Source organism: Diorhabda sublineata, chromosome 5, assembly GCF_026230105.1.
Source record: "Diorhabda sublineata isolate icDioSubl1.1 chromosome 5, icDioSubl1.1, whole genome shotgun sequence".
NCBI classification, from domain to species: domain Eukaryota; kingdom Metazoa; phylum Arthropoda; class Insecta; order Coleoptera; family Chrysomelidae; genus Diorhabda; species Diorhabda sublineata.
This window is the reverse complement of record NC_079478.1, coordinates 34696474-34721162: the sequence shown is the minus strand read 5'-3', so window position 1 is coordinate 34721162 and position 24689 is coordinate 34696474. Positions and strand designations below refer to the sequence as shown.

Genomic DNA, 24689 nt, shown 5'->3' with positions numbered 1-24689 from the left:
TGTCCCAATATACTTTGCTGGTTTAGGGGTAGTGAGATTTATAGTTATTTAGCTAAAAATTTCTAGAATTTAGCCAATATTACATATTTTATTTCCTTTTTTTACATTTAAATAGTATTATAAATAATAAATATCAATAGACAATTTAATAACAATTTAGTTATCAAAAACGTATTAACTTTGTTTAAAAAAAAGTCATTTTATCTTTCTATTTTCTATTTTCTAAAACAAAAATCAGTTATCATGATTTTTCCTTTCCATAATTGCATTATGAAGCTAATTGTTTGTACAATAACAAAAAACAAGTTACATTTTTAGGATGAGACGCCATTTTTCTGATGAGATGTGAGCTGTTAAAGATTTTTGTAAAACAGTGTGACCAACACATTTACAATTAAATTCCCTTGCCCTGACAGAAAGAACCAGGTCCAAAAGTTTCCCGCCGATTTTTAAAAAAATTATTGAACAGTTGGTATCATATGTCATACCAAGACCGTTTAAGGGTTTTCAAGTAACCCTGAAGTTTTTTGAAAAAATAAACATTTCTAATTGACAGAAAATGTTATTGTTTGTGTAAGATATTTCCGTAAATTGGGAATTCAAAACTTAACTTCTAGTATAAGATATATTTTGAATTCAAACGAATCTATATCATTTAATCAGTCTTTAATCCTCGTTCCCTTATTAATTATCAAAAAATAGTTTATATTTCAAGTATTTTCAATTAAACCAAAGGATAATCGAAACTGTGGACCCCAAGTTGTTGTAAAGAAGGCAAAGATTGTTCTGGACAAAATCAAAACTGTCACCAGGATATACTACTCTGAATTATTGAGCTAATTCGAGAAAAAACCTTCGCTATCGACGTAGCCCCAATTAGTCTACAAACTGCTGTTCCATCCACCATATTTCCCAGATTTAACCACGTGCGGCTTCTTTTTGTTACTAAACTGTAAAAAATCCATAGCCTTTAAGAAATTTGAATCAATTGAGTAGGTAATAGCGTCCACGGAAGGCCTATTTTGCAGATCTCGAAAAAACTTTTTTATTAAATAAATTTTAAAAAGTTGAAACATCGCTAGGTTTAGTGTATCGACTATTTTGAAAAATAAATCACCACGTTTCCAAAATATTCATTTTTCTTTCATTTGTTGAGCATTTAAATGAAATTAGATTGACTTTTGGTTATTTACTTTTTCATTAATTCAATTACGATAAGTATAATAAATATATATTTACAAAATATTCTAATTGATCGCCCAGCTGTGATAATTGCGTAATTTGGCTTGAGTTTATGTCTTTAAGGTCAAAATAATTTATTTTAAGATAGAATGTAAACAGTGGAACAGTCCATTAACGAATCGAATCGACAATATTTTTTTTATTGGTTATGGTTGAACTAAATTTTTTTTTACAGATAATCTGCCTACTTCATGGCATCCGACGGAGAAAGGTGCGGGGGACTTGGTTCATTTTTGGCGATGTCCTGCAGAGGACGAGCAGAAGCTTTTGCCAGAAGATTACACTCAAAGTTGAAATCTTTAGGTACGCATGACGATAATGGATCAGCAGACGAAAGCAGCTGGTTGGCAGCTAACGAAAACCCTATTACTCTATCTCAACCCGCTCATTCATCTAATCCGGAACAATTTTTAGGTTAGTGAAATCATTAATAGAAATTTGTCTAGAATTTTTGGGTACAACGTTTTGTTTTATTATTTAATAGATTCGTAAAAAAAATACTGATGGGAATTCTAGTTTGATCTAAGATATTGAGCACGAAATTGGTATAGAAACGACATCTAAATACGAGTGCGGTTTGACGGAAAAATGATTTTCACTACGGTGTTAGTTTTCATCATGTTTCAGATATCGGCTGTCAAAATTTCAAGAGAATCCGACGTATAGATTAGTTTTAATACTTATATAAAGAAAACTGATTTCGTTAGTGGCTAAATATGGAATTTCTGGAACAAAACAAATTGTCCACATTTCGCTGCCCTAGTGCTAAACTGTCACATCTCAAAACCAACACTTTTTAGATATTGGAGGTTGAATCATCATATACAAGATTTTAGTTTGTTGAATTAGTATAGTCATCATCATCTTCAGATTTTTCGTCGTTTTCACCAACAGTGGAAGTTCTCAAATTTTCAAAATGGACGGTATGGACGTGGAATGAGCTCAATGAACTCAATAGATCCGCTCTCTTCAAAACAGTTATACCTGGGGGAATTGAGTATGCTTGTTTGACTCTAAGAATTAAAGTGTTAAGTGTGTTAGGTGTTTTAAGTGAGTTTTCATCTGCTGTTTTGATCGATAAACCTCTGGGAATTATTGTTATATATCCATCTTTTTTATTCACAATCTTGTCATCCTAGTTAAATGATTTCATGTCTTTTTGTTCATAAAATGTTTTGTGAAAAACAGTGTTTCCTGTATCCTTCCGAACCTCAAACATTTTATCATTCGCCCACATTATTCCTTCCAATCCAGGACATCTTGTGTATCCATTTCTTTGACAACTAACTGATCCTCCTCTTTTTTAGCCATTTCCATTACCGCAACTAGCTAGCTAGGAACATAAAAAGGCGTCTTTTTAGTGGCTAATTTCATTTGTCTTTCGATCAGTGAATGCATCAGATCTGCTTCGTTTTGGGTATGCCCAACATTATTCTTATTTTTCCCACTACATGTCTTGATAAAAGACTAATCTTCTATCAGCTCTACAGCAGTGTTATTTTAAGGTTAATACTTGGCCCTTTGGTAATTGGACAACGGCCCGAGGATCGAAACAAGAAACAATAAGATTTGAATTTGCTTCCCTGGTTGCTTCCTTATCATGTTTTTTCTCTTCTCGTGATAGTTCTTTTTCTTTCTTGCGTAAATCCAACTCTTGTTTCATGTTGATCCTTTCTTCTTCTGGGCTATTGTTGTAGCTTTTGCAGAAGGAACACTGGTCTTTTCTGGTTGAAAAATAAATGTTAAATTTTTACAGACAGTATTTCTTCACACTTATGCTGTGCTTCTTTTTTATAGTCAGTAGATTTCGGCTTGGTTTAAATCTCCGTCGATATATTCTCTTTTAGTATCGGACCTACAAGAGTGGCTCTATTTGAGGATCTGGTTTGGGTTGGTTCAAACGTTTGCCCCTAAGATCTGGCTCAATAATGCCTGTAGGTGACGTCTTTTTTTACAATAGTTAAAAAAGTTGTGCTAAAGCATAATGTATCAGTAAACATCTTTTTACAAACCTTTACTATATTTCTGTTGATGGAATTGTGAGAATAATTTGCTGATCTGTGCGAGTCATCTTTGGTTTTACTTCACCCATTTGGCTTTAAGATAAAGTCTCTTTTTTATTCATATCAGTTAGAGAATTAGATAACAGTTTTTTTCTATCCTCCAAGTTAATATTTCCTGAACACTTTGATTAAAACTTGCCTCCACAACCTTTTTTTACAGTTTTTGCCTGCTTCAGGTTAACTGATTTTGTTTGATAAGCTTCACCTGCAGTTTTTCACATTTCTTGCCCAAAGTTTATCATTTTCCAATCTTTTTTTTTTGATACCTCTATTTATTTCAATGATTTCCTGATCTTGAGGTCCCTCTTGTACTTGATTCAACTCTAATATTTGCCGTTGAACGTTATTTTCAAGGTTTTCATACTCGCTATCAGAACTATTACTATTTTCATCTGGTCTGTAATCATCGATATCATCAGAAGCATTGTCCTCATTAAAGTTATTGCCATCATCTGCTTTATTCACTTCTTAATCATAGGTTTTAACTTCTTCCTGTTCCTCATATTTCTGATTATTACTGTTGTCTTCCGTAACAAGCTGGACTTCTTGTAATTCAATTTTGGTATCACCAAACGAAAATTTATCTTTTAAAACATCATCAGATGTAATATTTTCCGTTAAAATGTGAAAATCTTCTGAATTTGGATGCGGTACTTACTGAACTGGTACAGAACTGGTCTAATCTTGAACGAAATTTGATTGTCGAGTTTTCCATTTGAAAAACAAATACTTGAATCTTACCTTTGAATGATCCGCTTTGGATTCCTTCACAAACAATATCTGTAGATTTGAGATTTTCAATAAAACCATTCATTGTGGAAACTAATAACTAATAGACTTTCACAAATTTTACAAACCTTCCAAAATACCTTGCCAATATTTTCACAATTTCTCTTCAAAAACAAACCACAGGTGATGTCTATGAACAGCTGATAAATACAAAAACATTTTGTGATATTAAACCATTGCAATATAATCAAGGTTTGGTGAAATAGTGTACTATTTTGAGTTGTTACTGTGTTGACCTACCAAAACCATCAGCTCAGGATGAAGAAAGAGTAAAACAAGTGTTAAAAAAATAGGTGGTTTTGGACTTGGAATTAGTAATATCTCAAAATGTCAAAATTTTGAGATATATCTTTTTTTGCACTGGGTCAGCGATTTCCTCTTCTACTGTCTTTTCCCAGTTTTCAAGCTACGTATGAAGAATAATTTTTTCTTGAAACTTTTGTATCCTGTCGTATTGATTGCTCAATATAAACGGGTAGTAATCAATATAAACTTGTTTGTTTGGACAAAATAGTGAAAAAAAACCTGTTACTTCCAGATTTGGATATGCTTGAATCTCCCGGCAGTCCCGAAGAAGAACTAGAAGAAGTAGACTTGAACGTTTTAAACAAAGATACATTACTTACGACAGACACTTCACGGCTCAATGAACAAACAGTCCAAGCACAAGTAACTGTCCTAGCAACGACAAATAATTCAACGAACGATAGCGATAGCGATGGAACCTTTTACGATACAGAAGATAAACGATTATTGAACCACACTAACGGCATCGACATGTCAGACAACGAAACGTGCATCAACTCTCAAGAGTCTGATTATTCATCACAGCAAATGTTGTCGATAAGTGAAGATACGTCGATGTTGAGTTTCAAAGAAGACGAATTGAGTCTCGATGTTGATACTTCCTTATCGGATGCACCGAAATGTAACGGTGACGTAAGTGATAACAGCAACGTGAAAATAATTATCAGTGACGATATTAGTGTTGATACTGATCGTGTATATCCTAGTGAAAATCAAGATTCTCATTTACTAACTGAGAATAACGTGGATGAGGATAAAGAAGAAGAAGAAGAAGAAGATATCCAACAGCCGAGAGTGAGAAGAAGTACGTCTTTGAAAAGTGGGAAAACGCCACCTGGGACGCCGGGACAGAAGAAATTTGTTAGATTCGCTGACGCGCTCGGTTTAGATTTAGCCGACGTGAGAACGTTCATGGATGATATACCGAAGATACCCACATCGGCTTACGAAGATCTAGATGACGCCGATTTTGGAGAATCCGTTTCGAATGAATTTCTATCTAGCATGATAGGTAGAACTCAACCTAAACCGGAAAAATATCTCTTACCCATGTTCCAACAACCAGTAGGTCTTCCGAATTTCTTGGATTTGGTGAGAGAGCACAACGTTTGTTTGGAAAACGTTTACGTGGAGGATCCCATTTCGCTATCGCTGAAAGGTACAGTGCGCGTAAGGAATTTGGATTTCCACAAATCCGTTCATATCAGGTACACGTTGGATTCTTGGCAGACTTTCGCGGACGTTAAAGCTACTTACGTCGATAATTCTTGTGATGGATTTTCGGATAAATTCACGTTTTTGTTATACGCTCATACTTTGTCGATAGGTCAAAAACTGGAAATGGCGTGTCGGTTTCAGTGTAGGGGTTGTCAGTATTGGGACAATAACGGTGGTTCTAATTATTGTTTTCAATGTTTACCAGTGTCGCATAGTACTACTTCGACGACTAACACCGCGGCGCAAATGCAAGACGAATGGATAGGTGCCAGTTTTTACTAGTAAGTATTTTTTTTGTATTTTATATCCATCGGAAATTATCCGAGTATTAATTCCCATAAGAGGACCCGGAAGTAACACCCCTCACTCAATACAGAATCGAGCAATTCGACTTTTAAGCGATCCAGAATTGACCTGAAACTTGAACAACTTTCCCAAACAATATAATCTACAGAAGTTCTAGATCAGTATCTTCAGACATCTCCATGAGTTTAAAGGGGTTTCTCTCATCGCTCCCAGAGCTAGAGCAGTTTTTGCAAGACCTACTCCTTTCTTTGGAATAGTGCAAGCCTGTGGAAACAGTTACCAAAGCACGTCTTTCTCGAACACTATAATCTACAGAAGTTCTAGATCAGTATCCACAGACATCTCCATGAGTTTAAAGGGGTTTCTCCCATCGCTCCCAGAGCTAGAGCAGTTTTTTAAAGACCTACTCCTTTATTGGAATAGTGCAAGCCTGTGGAAACAGTTACCAAAGCACGTCTTTCTCGAACACTATAATCTACAGAAGTTCTAGATCAGTATCTTCAGACATCTCCATGAGTTTAAAGGGGTTTCTCTCATCGCTCCCAGAGCTAGAGCAGTTTTTGCAAGACCTACTCCTTTCTTTGGAATAGTGCAAGCCTGTGGAAACAGTTACCAAAGCACGTCTTTCTCGAACACTATAATCTACAGAAGTTCTAGATCAGTATCCACAGACATCTCCATGAGTTTAAAGGGGTTTCTCCCCTTGTGCTTGCTTTTTATACAAGAAAATCTCCCATCGCTCCCAGAGCTAGAGCAGTTTTTGCAAGACCTACTCCTTTCTTTGGAATAGTGCAAGCCTGTGGAAACAGTTACCAAAGCACGTCTTTCTCGAACACTATAATCTACAGAAGTTCTAGATCAGTATCCACAGACATCTCCATGAGTTTAAAGGGGTTTCTCCCATCGCTCCCAGAGCTAGAGCAGTTTTTTTAAGACCTACTCCTTTCTTTGGAATAGTGCAAGCCTGTGGAAACAGTTACCAAAGCACGTCTTTCTCGAACACTATAATCTACAGAAGTTCTAGATCAGTATCCACAGACATCTCCATGAGTTTAAAGGGGTTTCTCCCATCGCTCCCAGAGCTAGAGCAGTTTTTTAAAGACCTACTCCTTTATTGGAATAGTGCAAGCCTGTGGAAACAGTTACCAAAGCACGTCTTTCTCGAACACTATAATCTACAGAAGTTCTAGATCAGTATCTTCAGACATCTCCATGAGTTTAAAGGGGTTTCTCTCATCGCTCCCAGAGCTAGAGCAGTTTTTGCAAGACCTACTCCTTTCTTTGGAATAGTGCAAGCCTGTGGAAACAGTTACCAAAGCACGTCTTTCTCGAACACTATAATCTACAGAAGTTCTAGATCAGTATCCACAGACATCTCCATGAGTTTAAAGGGGTTTCTCCCATCGCTCCCAGAGCTAGAGCAGTTTTTTTAAGACCTACTCCTTTCTTTGGAATAGTGCAAGCCTGTGGAAACAGTTACCAAAGCACGTCTTTCTCGAACACTATAATCTACAGAAGTTCTAGATCAGTATCCACAGACATCTCCATGAGTTTAAAGGGGTTTCTCTCATCGCTCCCAGAGCTAGAGCAGTTTTTTAAAGACCTACTCCTTTATTGGAATAGTGCAAGCCTGTGGAAACAGTTACCAAAGCACGTCTTTCTCGAACACTATAATCTACAGAAGTTCTAGATCAGTATCTTCAGACATCTCCATGAGTTTAAAGGGGTTTCTCTCATCGCTCCCAGAGCTAGAGCAGTTTTTTTAAGACCTACTCCTTTCTTTGGAATAGTGCAAGCCTGTGGAAACAGTTACCAAAGCACGTCTTTCTCGAACACTATAATCTACAGAAGTTCTAGATCAGTATCCACAGACATCTCCATGAGTTTAAAGGGGTTTCTCCCATCGCTCCCAGAGCTAGAGCAGTTTTTTAAAGACCTACTCCTTTATTGGAATAGTGCAAGCCTGTGGAAACAGTTACCAAAGCACGTCTTTCTCGAACACTATAATCTACAGAAGTTCTAGATCAGTATCCACAGACATCTCCATGAGTTTAAAGGGGTTTCTCCCATCGCTCCCAGAGCTAGAGCAGTTTTTTTAAGACCTACTCCTTTCTTTGGAATAGTGCAAGCCTGTGGAAACAGTTACCAAAGCACGTCTTTCTCGAACACTATAATCTACAGAAGTTCTAGATCAGTATCCACAGACATCTCCATGAGTTTAAAGGGGTTTCTCCCATCGCTCCCAGAGCTAGAGCAGTTTTTTTAAGACCTACTCCTTTCTTTGGAATAGTGCAAGCCTGTGGAAACAGTTACCAAAGCACGTCTTTCTCGAACACTATAATCTACAGAAGTTCTAGATCAGTATCCACAGACATCTCCATGAGTTTAAAGGGGTTTCTCCCATCGCTCCCAGAGCTAGAGCAGTTTTTTTAAGACCTACTCCTTTCTTTGGAATAGTGCAAGCCTGTGGAAACAGTTACCAAAGCACGTCTTTCTCGAACACTATAATCTACAGAAGTTCTAGATCAGTATCCACAGACATCTCCATGAGTTTAAAGGGGTTTCTCCCATCGCTCCCAGAGCTAGAGCAGTTTTTTAAAGACCTACTCCTTTATTGGAATAGTGCAAGCCTGTGGAAACAGTTACCAAAGCACGTCTTTCTCGAACACTATAATCTACAGAAGTTCTAGATCAGTATCTTCAGACATCTCCATGAGTTTAAAGGGGTTTCTCTCATCGCTCCCAGAGCTAGAGCAGTTTTTGCAAGACCTACTCCTTTCTTTGGAATGGTGCAAGCCTGTGGAAACAGCTACCAACGCACGTCTTTCTTTTTACATAAAAAACTTCTCACCGCTTTTTCATAAGGTATACCTATGCTGATCTCTAATTTACTCATTTTTAAAGCAAAATAATTATCATTTCACGTTGTAACTTATTATAAATATATTCACACCATAAGCTAACTGGTTTGCATGCGTCTAGACGTGCTTACTAGAGCGCAAACTCGGCAGTCATGCTTCAATATCAAAATGGATTGTGTGGAGCAAACTTGCGTCTAAAAATGTTGACATCAATGCTAATTCACAAATATTTGGTAGTTATATTGAGGAAATCTACGTTATCATATGAAATAATGATAAGGTGGTGGAGTAGTGAATAATGTAGACGGTTATTTACACGAAAACACATGTACATGAAGTCTTATTGCAAGATCAATGTATATAAGGGAAATGTTTGAAGATAGTGGTCTCTCATACTAATCGCTGATTTTTTAAGAGGTATAGGATTTGATTTTAAAAAAAAACACAAAAAATTTGAAAAAATTGATGAAATCTTCATTGGAATCGATAGAACGATCAGTATAATTTGATGTTTGAATTTTGGCACCCTCTCTCCAACATATCGGCCGATATTTCACGAATAAATGCTTCAATATTGGCTTCCAGTGCGTCAATCGTTGCTGGTTTATCCTTGTAGACATTAACCTTAACATGGCTCCACAAGAAATAGTCAAAAGGCGTTAAATTATACGATCTAGGTGGCCAATCGTGAGATGAACTGATCACCGAAGACGGTTCTCAATTTGGTCATTGTTTCGCGTGCTGTGTTGCACGTGGGACTGTTTTGTTAAACTCACATGACAGGCATCGGCTCGATGATGCCACCGTCCCATAACCAACCAAACAGTTAATTTTTCGGGATACATTGGTAGCTCTTGCAATACCTCTGGCTGATCTTCACTCCACATGCGACAATTTTGCTTGTTGGCGTATCCATTCAACCAGAAACGAGCTTCGTCGCTGAACACAATTTTTCGATAAAAAAATGGATCTTCCTCCAACTTTGCCAGCGCCCATTCACCAAATGTTAGACGTTGTGGGAGATCGTGTGGCTTCAATTCTTGCACCAGCCGTATCTTATAAAGTTTTCCACCCAAATTCTTTCCGAAAATTTTCCACGTAGTGGATTAACAGAAGCCCAATTGCTGACAGCTCCTACCTAATAAATGCACTAATTCTGATTAACAAACTAGAGTATTATGGCATCCGAGGTATTCCATTGAAATGTTTTGTATCTTACCTTGAATGTCCAAATCAATTGGTACGAGCTAATGGTAAAGTTTCAAGTGGAATGCCAAAGTGCAGTGGTATGCCTCAGGGTTCAGTTTTGGGTCCAATTTTTTTTTTTTAATTTTTATTAATGATCTTACGGACCTATGAATCCATAGTCAATTCACTTTATTCGCGGATGTCGCCAGTTTAAAGTGGAGTGGTCTAGATATACAAGCTCTATATTCGACCATGGGCAATGATCTCATAACTATTGAGTCCTGGTCTCTGTTTCAACACTGAAAAAACTTTAGTTTTATCCTATAAAGGAGCTTTAAAACCTCTAAAACTCAACGATGACTTAATACGATCCTCAAATTCGACCAAATATCTTTTGGTCTACATATTGACGGTGCCTTTCAAGGTTTGCTTTTTGGGGATCTTGTAGTTCGCACCTCTTCGATTTTATCTTCAAATTACAAAAAAAGAGCTATTCGTTATATTTATGGTTTGAGTAGTAGAACCCATTGCGAATTCTATTTTAAAAAATACAAAATTCTATCTCTCTCACACTCAAATGAGAGACCCATGTATACCTACCCTACTAGAAGAAAGAAGTTGGACATTTACTTGACTATATCTACTTTTGATCTTGTGGAAAATTCCAGTATCTTCAGTGCGAAAAACTGATTCAATCAAATAAAAATGGCAAAAACGTTTGATAAGTTTCGAGGTTTGACAAAGGCATGTCTGCTTGAAAGATCTTAGGCTGAATTTACCATAGACTCTAGAGACTGGCATCCATAAAATTTTAAAAATTTTCTTGTGGCAATAAAGCTTCTCTCTCTCTCTCTCTCAGCTTCGCAGTACTTTGAGGTTATTCATTCTAAGAGAGCCACTGCGTTTAGAGAGTTTTGAATTTTCACATAGAACCTATTTTCGCCTAAAATGATCAAGCTATCAAAAAAAGGTTCTATCTGGTTCCGTTGCAGCAATACCTTGTTGGTCTTTACCGGATATAAACGTAGAAAACCATCTTTGGCATTTACGAACGTCAAATACACTTAAAAAAAGTTTTTGGTTGCCACTTATAATTATGTCTTAACAATACACGATAAACAAGTACAAAGAAAGTGAAAAAATGATAAATTAGAGACTGGTTTTAACAATTTACGACATATCCAATCTGAGGCGTAGGAATTTTCACATTACTAATTAAAAATTGCATCATATGTTAGTTATCAATAAACATTACCACTCATCTTAATAAAAGATGTCTTTGTTTTAGGTTAATACGCCATCTTAATAAAGATGCTTCGTTTTAGGTTAATACGCCATCTTAATAAAAGATGCTTCGTTTTAGGTTAATACGCCATCTTAATAAAAGATGCTTCGTTTTAGGTTAATACGCCATCTTAATAAAAGATGCTTTGTTTTAGGTTAATACAGCATCTTAATAAAAGATGCTTTGTTTTAGGTTAATACGCCATCTTAATAAAAGATGCTTTGTTTTAGGTTAATACGCCATCTTAATAAAAGATGCTTTGTTTTAGGTTAATACGCCATCTTAATAAAAGATGCTTTGTTTTAGGTTAATACGCCATCTTAATAAAAGATGCTTTGTTTTAGGATAATACGCTATCTTAATAAAAGATGCTTTGTTTTAGGTTAATACGCCATCTTAATAAAAGATGCTTCGTTTTAGGTTAATACGCCATCTTAATAAAAGATGTCTTTGTTTTAGGTTAACACGCCATTTTAATAATACTCGGTGCTAAATGAAAATGGCGTTTGATGGAACGACAGAGTCTCGCGTGAGACGAGAGGAAATCAAAATGGAATCGTTACTGTTGTCTTCAGTAAACGAATTGAAAAAATTTTTTCAAGTGTAAGTAAAGAGACGAAAGCATTTTTCGTTAAGTGCCATAAAATTATATTATATAAGCAGTGATGAGTGAATTATTGGGATACAGTCTTCCACATATCATATTAAATATATTTTAGGATAAACTCCGTTGATATTATGTACTTTTTATGTTTTTTTTTGTCTTTTCAATTGTGTAGTATAACAAACTAAAATCGAAATTAATCAGTCACGTTTCTGTAAATAATTTAATTCAAGTACGACTGGTACAGATTTTCAACTGTTGTACGCATGCGTTTAAGATTAAAGACTGTCGACTGTTTAGCGTAAAGCCAGTTTAGCCGTGGCACTAGTTTGTAAAGGGGCTATTTTTTGCCGTAAAAATAATCGATTTAAAAATACGGATTGTTGTGAAATTTCTCATGAAACCTGGAAAAACTGCTACTAAAATATGAAACAAGTGTATTACATTGAATATTTGTCGCTCCCATGTATTCTTGTGGGGTTTAAGCGTTTTAAAGATGGCCGAAAAGATCTTGAAGATAATTCACTTTCTTATCTTGTTCAATATTCTGTCTGCTAAATAATCGTGCGATTTCTGAAGCTATACGAATTGACCTAAAAATTTTATCATACGAAAAGTGTGTACGAATCTGGTACCTAAACAACAAGAAACTCGCAAAAAATTTGTATTGAAACTTTAAATGCTATTATTTATACTATTTGTGCGTCCCACACTCTCTTAACTAGTTTTGAATCTTCTATTCTTTATAAATGACTTAACCAAGGTGACTATCCTTGTTCAATGATTTCCATCAGTTACATAACCTCTAGATCATGTCCTAACCTAACCTAACTTTTTGTATTACCTCTCATACGCCTAAGATATTCCATCTGTGCAGCTAAATGCTTTAAAAACGTTAGCTTTGTATTTCTTGCGAGTGTAATTGTATTTGAACTGTTGGTAGATCTTTAATAATGTCTGCATCTTCATTACCTGTCCTATTTGGGTACCATAACTGCAGTCTTCTTTTTCTTCGAAATGCTTTAGTGTATTCCCCAAGTATCAAAGTTTTGCAGTACATCTTGGAGGTTTTCTGCTATAAGGACTTCTGTATAATCTTCTATCCAACGCATACTCGTGGTTATAAAAACTATTACATGGTTGAGATTTCGTTCTTTATCAAAAGCTTTCTTTATATCGATAAATCCAATGAATCCGAATAATGAATCTGAATCTCAGCGGAGGTCTTAATTTATTACTCTTACGAGTAGATAAAATGAAGAAATATGAAATAAAATACAAAAAAAAATGAAAAACACGTAAATTTGACACAAAAACAGTATTTATTTCTTTTAGTTCATAATACACAATAGGTTATTTCGAGTAACGTGATTTGAAACGTCGGCCATATTATCGTGGTGGACAAAAAAGATTTTGATTCCATAAATGAGATCAAACACTACCATAACCATAATTTTAATATAAATAACGTAATATTTGTCGTGGCAAGGTTGAATCCTAACCTTAACGTACATAAAGAAATGAAAACGTGGCAAAAAAGTGATGAACAGAAAAAAACAAGTATAAAGTGTTCCAATGTTGGGGATTTTCCTTGGCTAACGTTGGTAGCAAAACATTGTTCGAATGACATGCGCACTACGACCTCACGATACGTCCAATCATACCAACGTTGGAAGTATGGGACGCATGTTGTGGTACCAACTGTATATTGAGAAGGGAGAGGGTTTGTTTTGCCGAAAAATCAAGAAATAGGGCGTGGAATATATTTACGACGTCAAATCGTAGGGTTCCAATTAAAAAAAAGTGTCTTCTGTGCCAGCCTGCACATTAAAAATAAAATTTGAACACAAAAATCGATTCCTCATAAAAAAATAATGGGGGTTAACGCTTATTTTTGTAACGATGTTTTTGGCTGACCAATTTCTTTTTTAGTTTGTTAGATTTAGGTGAAAAAATAACAAAACTTTTTTATTTAATATAAATTAAGTATTTTAACAAGTTTAATTGTTTATATTAACGTTTATTATAGATGATTTAGAATTTCCTTTGTGATAATAATAATTTTACGATTCTGGTAGCAATAAAAATTATAAACTATGAGATAAAAATAGATTTCCAAAGGAATTTCTACAGCCTGATTGTACTCGAATTCTTTCAATTGATTCATTAATAAATCTTGTAGTACAATTTCATAAAATCGCTACTATAATTTATTCATACATACTTCATCTTCATCATCATCTTCATCAACATCATCATTATCAAGCCTTTCAATCCTTTGGATTATGGTGCTTTCGAATCCTTTTTTGAGGTGGATTACTCTACGTTTTCTATTTTTGTTTTCTTCATAGTTTATCGTTTGTCTTGGCTGCTTTTGTTATTATTTCCCATACATTTGGGCTCCTCTATTTCGTTTATCCAAGTCTTTCTCGGTCTGCCTCTTCTCCTTGACCACAATGGGGTCCATTGCGCTATTTTTTCGATCGTTTCAGTTGGTTTTTTTACCATTATATGCCTAGCCCAGTTGAGTCTTTGTGCTTTTATAAATCTCACTATATTTTCAACTTTTTTATCTATTTCATCGTTTTTCTTTGCTCTCCTTTCTCCCTTCTATGTTATGTGAAGACCTGTTATTATCTTTCTCTAGGTTCTTTTAAGTTCTTCTTGATTTCTTTTGTTGATTACTGTTGTTTCCATCTCATATGTGATTACTGGTCTTATTGGGATCTTGTACATTCTATTTTGCTTTGTTTCAAAATTGTATTGGTGAGTTTTCAGCTGGTTTTTCCCTTATTGCGCTTTCTGTGATGTTGATGATGTTTTTTTTTTAATTCCTCGTCTTTCTAATTCTTCCATTCCGTTATTTTCTCTATTTCTTTTCTATTATTTGGTCTGGAGTGTGGATCTTCCTAAAGCCGTTTTGATAATCCCCTAGTTCTTTCTCTGCGAGTTCTTTCAAGCAGGGTTATGGCTCTATAATTTTGGCACAACTCTTTATTGCCTTTCTCAAATATTGGTGTGATTATGCCTGTGCTCCACTCGTCTGGGATTTTGTTTTATTTCCATATCTGCTCTAGTAGTTGATGAATATGTAGATAGATACTTCAATTGCCAGTGCCAGAAATTTATTAATTTAATGTATTTATGAATAAATTATAAATTTTTGTAAGTCTCCTTAATGGTTCACTTATACTACGTATATCAATAATTTTGCGTGAATGAAACGTATTTAAATTAAATAATTTACTTTTTTATATTTCAGTCAATATGTCAATAATTAAATCTAATTTTATTTTGACATATTTCGGCTCTGAATTAGACTATAAACAATTAAAATTAGTTAGTAATTTGGGGTTTAATAACTGCACAATGTTTCAATTTAGTAACAAATAATGTTATACAGAGTGATCCATTTAGAGAAGTACACGTTTTGAATCTCCTAGTACATTAAACATTATTTTATCTACAACACTGTGCACTGTGTAAAATCTCGATATTTTTATGCTATTTTGGATATATTTTTTTGATTTTTGATAACCCATTTCTGGACATTTTTCAATTCTATGTCTATTATGTATCTTGAGCTTGCACGATTAACAATCAATTTGAATTTATTTTGAATTGAAAATATTTTAGGTATTGTTTCGATTTTCAAATTTTCAATTTTTATAGTGTCCCCATTTTAAAAACTCACCCTATATATCGATACTGTATCAGTAGCCGGTTTATAAAAAAAAATTTCAAAGAATTTGGTTACTTTTCTCTATTTTTTTTTTAATTTATACTCACTTTTACTCATCACTGTATCTACTTTAGAAAATAATTAGATACCTGATCACTTAGTCAAAATCACCACGAAACGAAATTGATCTCACAACACTGAATTAATTAGTGTGTTAGGTTACGATTGCTGGTGATGTCCCAAACCAATTAAAACCGGTTATATCTGCTTATAATCAGTATGTCATTACCTCAGTTGCGAGTGTAGCTGCGTATAGGTCAGAAAATCATGGTTAACATTTAGGATGGTCCATAAAATACCAATCATAGTTTTATAAAAACCAGAAAAAAATTTTCGTCGTGGAAAGACATTTATATATACAGGGATATCAAATAATTGTAATTAGACGAAGCGAAGGTGTATTTCTGTGATCAGATTATATCCACCACCCTTCTGAACAGATGTTTAAGGGCTTTTCTCACAACAAATGGAACTGGAGGCTAGAAAATACTATCTTGATGAATATTTCTTCTAACAAGCATGCTAAAATGATTTCTATTAATAAACGCACCTCTATGATTGCTAGAAATGTGGCTACAGCTGTTGGTGTTGGAAAATCCAGTGTGTCTCCAAAAAGAAAAGGAAAATCAACTCAGAAATAGATAAAATTTTTATAAAAAAATGACCGGAAAGCAAGTAAACCCTGAAAATAATGGCAAAACTTTAGGATGGTCCATAAAATACCAATCATAGGTTGTTAATGACCAGAAAAAATCGATTTCAAGTGGGAAAAGATATTTATATATACAGGGATATCAAATAATTGTAATTAGACGAAGTGAAGGTGTATTTCTGTGATCAGATTATATCCACCACCCTTCTGAACAGATGTTTAAGGGCTTTTCTCACAACAAATGGAACTGGAGGCTAGAAAATACTATCTTGATGAATATTTCTTCTAACAAGCATGCTAAAATGATTTCTATTAATAAACGCACCTCTATGATTGCTAGAAATGTGGCTACAGCTGTTGGTGATGGAAAATCCAGTGTGTCTCCAAAAAGAAAAGGAAAATCAACTCAGAAATAGATAAAATTTTTATAAAAAAATGACCGGAAAGCAAGTAAACCCTGAAAATAATGGCAAACCTTTAGGATGGTCCATAAAATACCAATCATAGGTTGTTAATGACCAGAAAAAATCGATTTCAGGTGGGAAAAGATATTTATATATACAGGGATATCAAATAATTGTAATTAGACGAAGCGAAGGTGTATTTCTGTGATCAGATTATATCCACCACCGTTCTGAACAGATGTTTAAGGGCTTTTCTCACAACAAATGGAACTGGAGGCTAGAAAATACTATCTTGATGAATATTTCTTCTAACAAGCATGCTAAAATGATTTCTATTAATAAACGCACCTCTATGATTGCTAGAAATGTGGCTACAGCTGTTGGTGTTGGAAAATCCAGTGTGTCTCCAAAAAGAAAAGGAAAATCAACTCAAAAATAGATAAAATTTTTATAAAAAAATGACCGGAAAGCAAGTAAACCCTGAAAATAATGGCAAACCTTTAGGATGGTCCATAAAATACCAATCATAGGTTGTTAATGACCAGAAAAAATCGATTTCAAGTGGGAAAAGATATTTATATATACAGGGATATCAAATAATTGTAATTAGACGAAGTGAAGGTGTATTTCTGTGATCAGATTATATCCACCACCCTTCTGAACAGATGTTTAAGGGCTTTTCTCACAACAAATGGAACTGGAGGCTAGAAAATACTATCTTGATGAATATTTCTTCTAACAAGCATGCTAAAATGATTTCTATTAATAAACACACTTCTATGATTGCTAGAAATGTGGCTACAGCTGTTGGTGTTGGAAAATCCAGTGTGTCTCCAAAAAGAAAAGGAAAATCAACTCAGAAATAGATAAAATTTTTATAAAAAAATGACCGGAAAGCAAGTAAACCCTGAAAATAATGGCAAAACTTTAGGATGGTCCATAAAATACCAATCATAGGTTGTTAATGACCAGAAAAAATCGATTTCAAGTGGGAAAAGATATTTATATATACAGGGATATCAAATAATTGTAATTAGACGGAATGAAGGTGTATTTTTGTGATCAGATTATATCCACCACCCATCTAGGATAGTGGATGTGATGTTTAATGCTTTTCCCACCTTTATAATTGCTACAAATACAGATACAGTTGTTGATGTTGGAAAATCAAGTGTGTCTTCAAAAAAAGAAGGAAAATATGGGCGCAAACGAAAAACAACACAAAAACAGATGAAATTTTTATAAAAAATAGCAAACTAAATCCATTAAAGACAAGCAAACACTTTCGAAGGGATTTCCTGGATTATAATGTTGAAGTGATTACGGATATTGACTGAAACTTAGAAAATGCTTACAAAATATTAAGCTTCTTCCATAAAATATCAATCATGGGTTGTTAACAACTGAATATGTGTGATTTATTGTAGTTAAGTTTCCGAGGAATAATATTAACCTACAAATAAATTCTCCAGTTGGTTTTTTTCCATATTTTATCCACCAATTTAGTAACTGACAGATGAGGAATGTTGGCTTGTTAGCAAATCTCAACAGTAAATGTCCTTCTTCAAAAATAAAATTGCTGCCTCGCTTCTTAGTATTAGTATCTTCCTTTTTCTTTTAAATAAATTTCGCTCACGAGAATCAGTAAACATTCTCAAAGCTTACACAGACCGGAAATCAAATAAATTTCGCAAAACAATATTTAGATTCAGTTCAAATCCTCAAATTGCTGTTCTACGGGTCTTCTTGCTGTTAACTCGCTTATCTAACAGTTGAAAGTAAGATTAACAAATCTACCAACAGATAAAAGTTCGTCAAAAAACCCTAACGGGGCCTTAGGATTCTATTAGTTTATTTTGACGAAAATTACACGTCACTAGATGGCGCTAAATTTGGCTTCTACAGCGGTGTTTGATGATGTTTAGTTTTTTATTATTGTAGGATTTTCTTTTTATAATTTCCGTTATTTCCTAAACGTGTTTGTGTTTGAGAATCGGTCTAAAAAGGACAAAAATTGAAAAAACCCTTTCTAACATCTTAAAAACAACTAGTATTTGTAAAACTGAAACGTTTACAGCGTTTCTGTTGTTTTGAAGTGCATGGATGTGTGGTTAGTTTGAAAGAAAATTAACAGATGTCGCCCACTTTGTAATAACAATGATTCTTCTTCTTTACCAAATCACTTTGATTCGTTTGATTTTACATTATGTAAGCTAATCAATTTAGTTGCAACAACTATAAAAATTGTTCTATAAATAATTTGAAAGTGAATTTGAAAATACAAACATAATATTTATAGATTTTAATTAATATCACGCTAAAATTAATTCCTATTTTTAACATTTAAATTGCACATTTAAGCTAAAATAGATAAATATCAAAACAATTTCGATATCTATATTTGGTATATATTGTGAAATAATATTTTTTGTAACAAAAGTTCAACTTCTATCACGAGTTTAAAATAGAACAAATAATGTAATTTATTTTTAGTTACACATAGTACTTTATTGAATTCCTGTTTCTCCAATTAAATGTGGAATTGAATCAAATATTTTATTGAACAGAAATTAAAATTGTTGAAAATTACAAGAATTATGTTTAAATAAGTCGTAGACTTGGTGTTTGCTGAAGAATCTTGAGCTTTTTCCATTCTTTTCTTCACTCTACTCCATTTTTTGTTTGTACTCAAATACTTTTCAATTTTAACTTAAATGAAAAGCAAATTAAACCCACCAGAAACGCGCCACCCCACGCTACTTGTCGAATATGTGTGCTTATGTTTTTGAATGGCGTGGCGTAGCGTGGCGTAGCTGAGTGTTTACTCAGACAATTGAATTAAATGGAAAAACATATGCACACATATGTCTATTAGTTTAATGAATTTGTAGGGCTGTAGAATATAAACTTACAGTGTATTAAAGTTGACATTTTGCTCAATTTTCAATCTATTTATGAAAATTGTAACATATGAGGGAAATATTCCGGTTTTTTCTTTAAATAAATGTTCGTGAATTGTTATTAAAACAAAACAATCCAGTCTTAGGCCGCCTGTGTGCTAAGATCATACAAGTTATTTTTGTGACAAAATCTACACATTCTTGTTAATTTAAATTTATTAAAACCTGTTTTTTTTTGAAAAAAACTGCCATTTGAGTGCCCTAAGAAACTTAATTATAGACAAAAATCATTTATTGATATTTATAATTAAAAATAAAGAGGAACATGATTCTGTAGAAGCAATGTTTTGTAAACAAACGGTCAGTTATTGTTAGAGACTTTCTTTTACAAAAACAAACTATCATTTGTTGTTAGAAACTTTTTTTTACCAAATCCAAAACGTCAATTATCGTTAGAGATTTTCTTTTACGTTAACAAACCCTCAGATGTCGTTAGAAACTTTTTTTTACAAAATCCAAAACGTCAATTTCGTTAGAGACTTTCTTTTACGTAAACAGACCATCAGACGTCGTTAGAGACTTCTTTTACAAAATCCAAAACGTCAATTGTCGTTAGAGATTTTCTTTTACGTTAACAAATTCTCAGATGTCGCTAGAAACTTTTTTTTACAAAATCCAAAACGTCAATTGTCGTTAGAGACTTTCTTTTACGTAAACAGACCATCAGATGTCGTTAGAAACTTTTTTTTACAAAATCCAAAACGTCCGTTGTCGTTAGAAACTTTCTTTTACGTAAACAAACAGTCAGTTGTCGTTAGAGATTTTCTTTTACGTTAACAAACCCTCAGACGTCGTTAGAAACTTTTTTTTACAAAATCCAAACCGTCGGTTGTCGTTAGAGACTTTCTTTTACGTTAACAAACCCTCAGATGTCGTTAGAAACTTTTTTTTACAAAATTCAAAACGTCAATTGTCGTTAGAGATTTTCTTTTACGTTAACAAATTCTCAGATGTCGTTAGAAACTTTTTTTTACAAAATCCAAAACGTCAATTGTCGTTAGAGATTTTCTTTTACGTAAACAGACCATCAGACGTCGTTAGAGACTTTTTTTACAAAATCCAAAACGTCAATTGTCGTTAGAGACTTTCCTTTGCGTAAAAAAACCCTCAGATATCGTTAGAAACTTTTTTTTACAAAATCCAAACCGTCCGTTGTCGTTAGAAACTTTCTTTTACGTAAACAAACAGTCAGTTGTCGTTTGAGACTTTCTTTTAGAAAAACAAACTGCCAATTGTCATTGGAGACTTTTCTTACAAAATCCAAACCCTCAGTTGTCGTTAGAGATTTTCATTTACGTAAACAAACCGTCAGATGTCGTTAGAGACTTTTTTTACAAAATCCAAACCGTCGGTTGTCGTTGGAGATTTTCTTTTACAAAAACAAACTGTCAATTGTCGTTAGCAATTTTTTCAGGATGGTGGTCACGGGGTATAACCTGTGACCACCATCTTGAAAAACTAAAAATATTTTCCACTGTTTCCAATTATTGATCACTAATGTTCAAGATACAGCAAGCTACATTCTTAAACGTTCCTAAAATTATTAAAAAATAACAAAAACCAAGAATGCGTGTTTAGTGTACAGGATGTTATCAAAAATATCAGAATATCGTTGAAATTCAATATTGATTATATAAATTGATAAATTGAGCGTATAAAAGTGTTAAAACCTCGGTAAACTAAATAAATTTAGTTCCTACATGAGTTAAGACAAGTTGGCATTAGAAACTTTGGAATATTAAGTAGCGCAACCGCAGTAGTATGTTGTAGTTGATTTTAAGGTGTGAGTGTTAAATTATTGAAAGAATGTAATGCGCACAAAGCACAAATAAAAATTTGAATGAATCGCTCATTAATGAAGAAAGACAGGGGACCAACGTACTCAGTACAACCAACTTCAAATTATAAAAATCACTAAAAACGATGCTATGTAAAGGCGTTTCCCCACAAATCGATTGCGCTACTTAATTTTTCAATTTCTTCTATAATAGATGTTATTGTTGCAATTTATATCAATTTTATCATGTTTTTTAAACAATCTGTGCGAATACCTCCTCTCTAACATTTTCTTCCTGTCTCTCAATGTCCACTCAAAGCAATATATTTTACGAAATGGTATTTTTACTACAACTATGACAGATTTATAGTTTTTTAGAAAGTGATATATATATATGCCATGTTAATTGTTACAACGAATAACAATTTATCTGTGTTTTTATTTATTGTATTATTTTTCTTTATTCGAAAAGACTTGAAAAATATATTAATCAGTGTTGAAAACGTTGTATTATTTCATTGAACCTTTTTTCTTATCGAAAATGGAATTGATAAGTATAAATATCAATAAATATTCTTTCGTGTATAGTGGAAATTTTATTAGCATCACGGAAATAATGTTTCTGATGGAAACAAACTATTTTATTTTTATGAAAGAAAAATAAATCGTAATATGTTGTTACAGAGAGTTTTTTACAAAATTCAAATCTTCAGTTGCCTTTAGAGACTTTCTTTTACAAAATCCAAACCGTCAGTTGTCATTAGAAACTTTTTTAAGAAAAACCAAAACGTCAGCTGTCCTTAGAAAGTTTCTTTTACGTAAACAAGCCGTTAGATGTCATTATAGAAATTTTTAACAAATTCCAAACCGTCAGTTGTCGTTAGAAACTTTCTTTCACGTAATCAAACCGTCAGATGTTGGTACAGACTTTTTTTACAGAATCCAAAACGTCAGTTGTCGCTAGAGACTTTCTTTTACAAAGACAAACCGTCAGATGTCGTTGGAGACTTTTTGCACAAAATCTAGAACGTCAGTTGTCGCTAGAAACTTTCTTTTACGTAAACAAACAGTCAGTTGTCGTTTGAGACTTTCGTTTAGAAAAACAAACTCCCAATTGTCATTAGAGAGACTTTTTTTACAAAGTCTAAAACGTCAGTTGTCGCTAGAGACTTTCTTTTACAAAGACAAACCGTCAGATGTCGTTGGAGACTTTTTGCACAAAATCTAGAACGTCAGTTGTCGCTAGAAACTTTCTTTTACGTAAACAAACAGTCAGTTGTCGTTTGAGACTTTCGTTTAGAAAAACAAACTCCCAATTGTCATTAGAGAGACTTTTTTTACAAAGTCTAAAACGTCAGTTGTCGCTAGAGACTTTCTTTTACAAAGACAAACCGTCAGATGTCGTTGGAGACTTTTTGCACAAAATCTAGAACGTCAGTTGTCGCTAGAAACTTTCTTTTATGTAAACAAACAGTCAGTTGTCATTTGAGACTTTCGTTTAGAAAAACAAACTGCCAATTGTCATTAGAGAGACTTTTTTTACAGAATCCAAACCGTCAGTTGTCGCTAGAAACTTTCTTTTACGTAAACAAACAGTCAGTTGTCATTTGAGACTTTCGTTTAGAAAAACAAACTGCCAATTGTCATTAGAGAGACTTTTTTTACAAAGTCCAAAACGTCAGTTGTCGCTAGAGATTTTCTTTTACAAAGACAAACCGTCAGATGTCGTTGGAGACTTTTTGCACAAAATCCAAACCGTCAGTTGTCGCTAGAAACTTTCTTTTACGTAAACAAACAGTCAGTTGTCGTTTGAGACTTTTTTACAAAATCCAAACCGTCAGATTTAGTTAGCAACTGTTTTTTTACAAAATCAAACCACCAATTGTCGCTAGAGACTGTCGCTAGCTACGTCGTTAAATAAAATGTGGAAAAAACTGTCTGACATACAATATGGAAACAGTCCAGCATTAACCCAGTTGAAGACACGTGTCAACTACTAGATGCAGAAGTCTATGGCATATCAGATGATTAGAGAATATACAATCTAATTTTTTATATAGCTTCCAATAAAGCCATTTGTAAATCAAGTTGAATTGAAATCTTATAGAAAATAGATTAATATTTACTAGCTGAAAACTAATCTTGTTTAACAAAATTTTTTGAAGCACGATTAAGATTTTCGTCCACAAGAACCTATTATATAGGCCCATGGTACCCCACTTGACATTTCCAAAGGCCGATGTCCTTTGAGAAGCCGACGAATTATGAGCATTGTCCAAATGTTTGGTCCGCGTTCGTAGTGACGTTGTCTGCAGTTTCTTCCTCCTCCAGCCATCAGCCGCATTCCTAATCGTCCGTTATGCCTTTAGTGTGAAGATGGCTACTTTTGTTAAATTTTGCGCCTGTTTAAGCTGTGCAGATGTTTGGTAAGATAGCAAGAAGTCTCCAGGTGTTTTCATCCATCTCTGCAGACACCTTGGAAGTAGACTGTTGAGAAATTAGTAGCAAGACTTTTGACTACACCAAGAATGGGTACTGTGTTCATCGGTGGATTTGCCGATTCCAGTCTAGGGAGACAGTCATCTCAATCTTTGACTGAGCACCCAAACGAGCTTTATCTTGTAAGACTTTCTTGCACTCCACCACTAGTCTATAGTACACTATCGCGCGTCCATATACTTCGATTTGGAGGGCGGTAGCACGTTCCCCAAGGATTGAATATATATTTTTTTAATCATTTTTAATAGTTAGATCTCTAGCGCTTTCATTATCATCAATATTTCTTCTGTTTTTCTTCAAACGTTTTCTCAGAAGATGAAGACCTGACGCCACTGCAGGTTACAAAATGTGAAAAGGCTCCAAAGAAGGCAAATACATTATAGACATTTTTATTTAATTTTGGAATGATCAATGGAGATAATGAATAAAGAAAAACGAAATGTATTTAACTATACTACTTTATTTCAGTCGCAGTAATAAATTATTTCTAATTACAATAAATGACATCGTTAACAATAGAAATTGGAATTTGCACACATACCTAATTGTGAAATGAACAAATTATAATCTTAATAATAAATTATACGGAAAACGCTATGGCAAAATACAAGAGAAGGTATATAAATATGCATTAAAACAAAATAAAATTGGTTACAAATACAGACTCTAATCAATTTTAATAATATTGATAATTTGATCAAATAATTTTATTCTAATCGTCATGTTGTGTCGAAATTCCACGAATTGAAAATAAAGATGGAGGCTGAACATTTAGAAAACACGTTAATGAAGA

At 33.8% G+C, this 24689-nt stretch overlaps 1 protein-coding gene across 2 annotated transcripts in view; it reads left to right on the top strand.

Moving 5' to 3' along the window:
- Window positions 1-20640, top strand: part of LOC130444121 (glycogen-binding subunit 76A) — a 32914-nt gene extending 12274 nt beyond the window's left edge. For both annotated transcript variants that reach the window (XM_056779141.1, XM_056779140.1), the window contains exons 2-4: window positions 1418-1656; window positions 4633-5899; window positions 11718-20640. In XM_056779141.1, coding sequence (XP_056635119.1) covers window positions 1434-1656; window positions 4633-5899; window position 11718 — 1491 coding nt within the window. In that variant the 5' untranslated portion in view covers window positions 1418-1433 and the 3' untranslated portion in view covers window positions 11719-20640. The remainder of the gene's footprint in view (window positions 1-1417; window positions 1657-4632; window positions 5900-11717) is intronic.
- Window positions 20641-24689: the final 4049 nt, after the last annotated feature.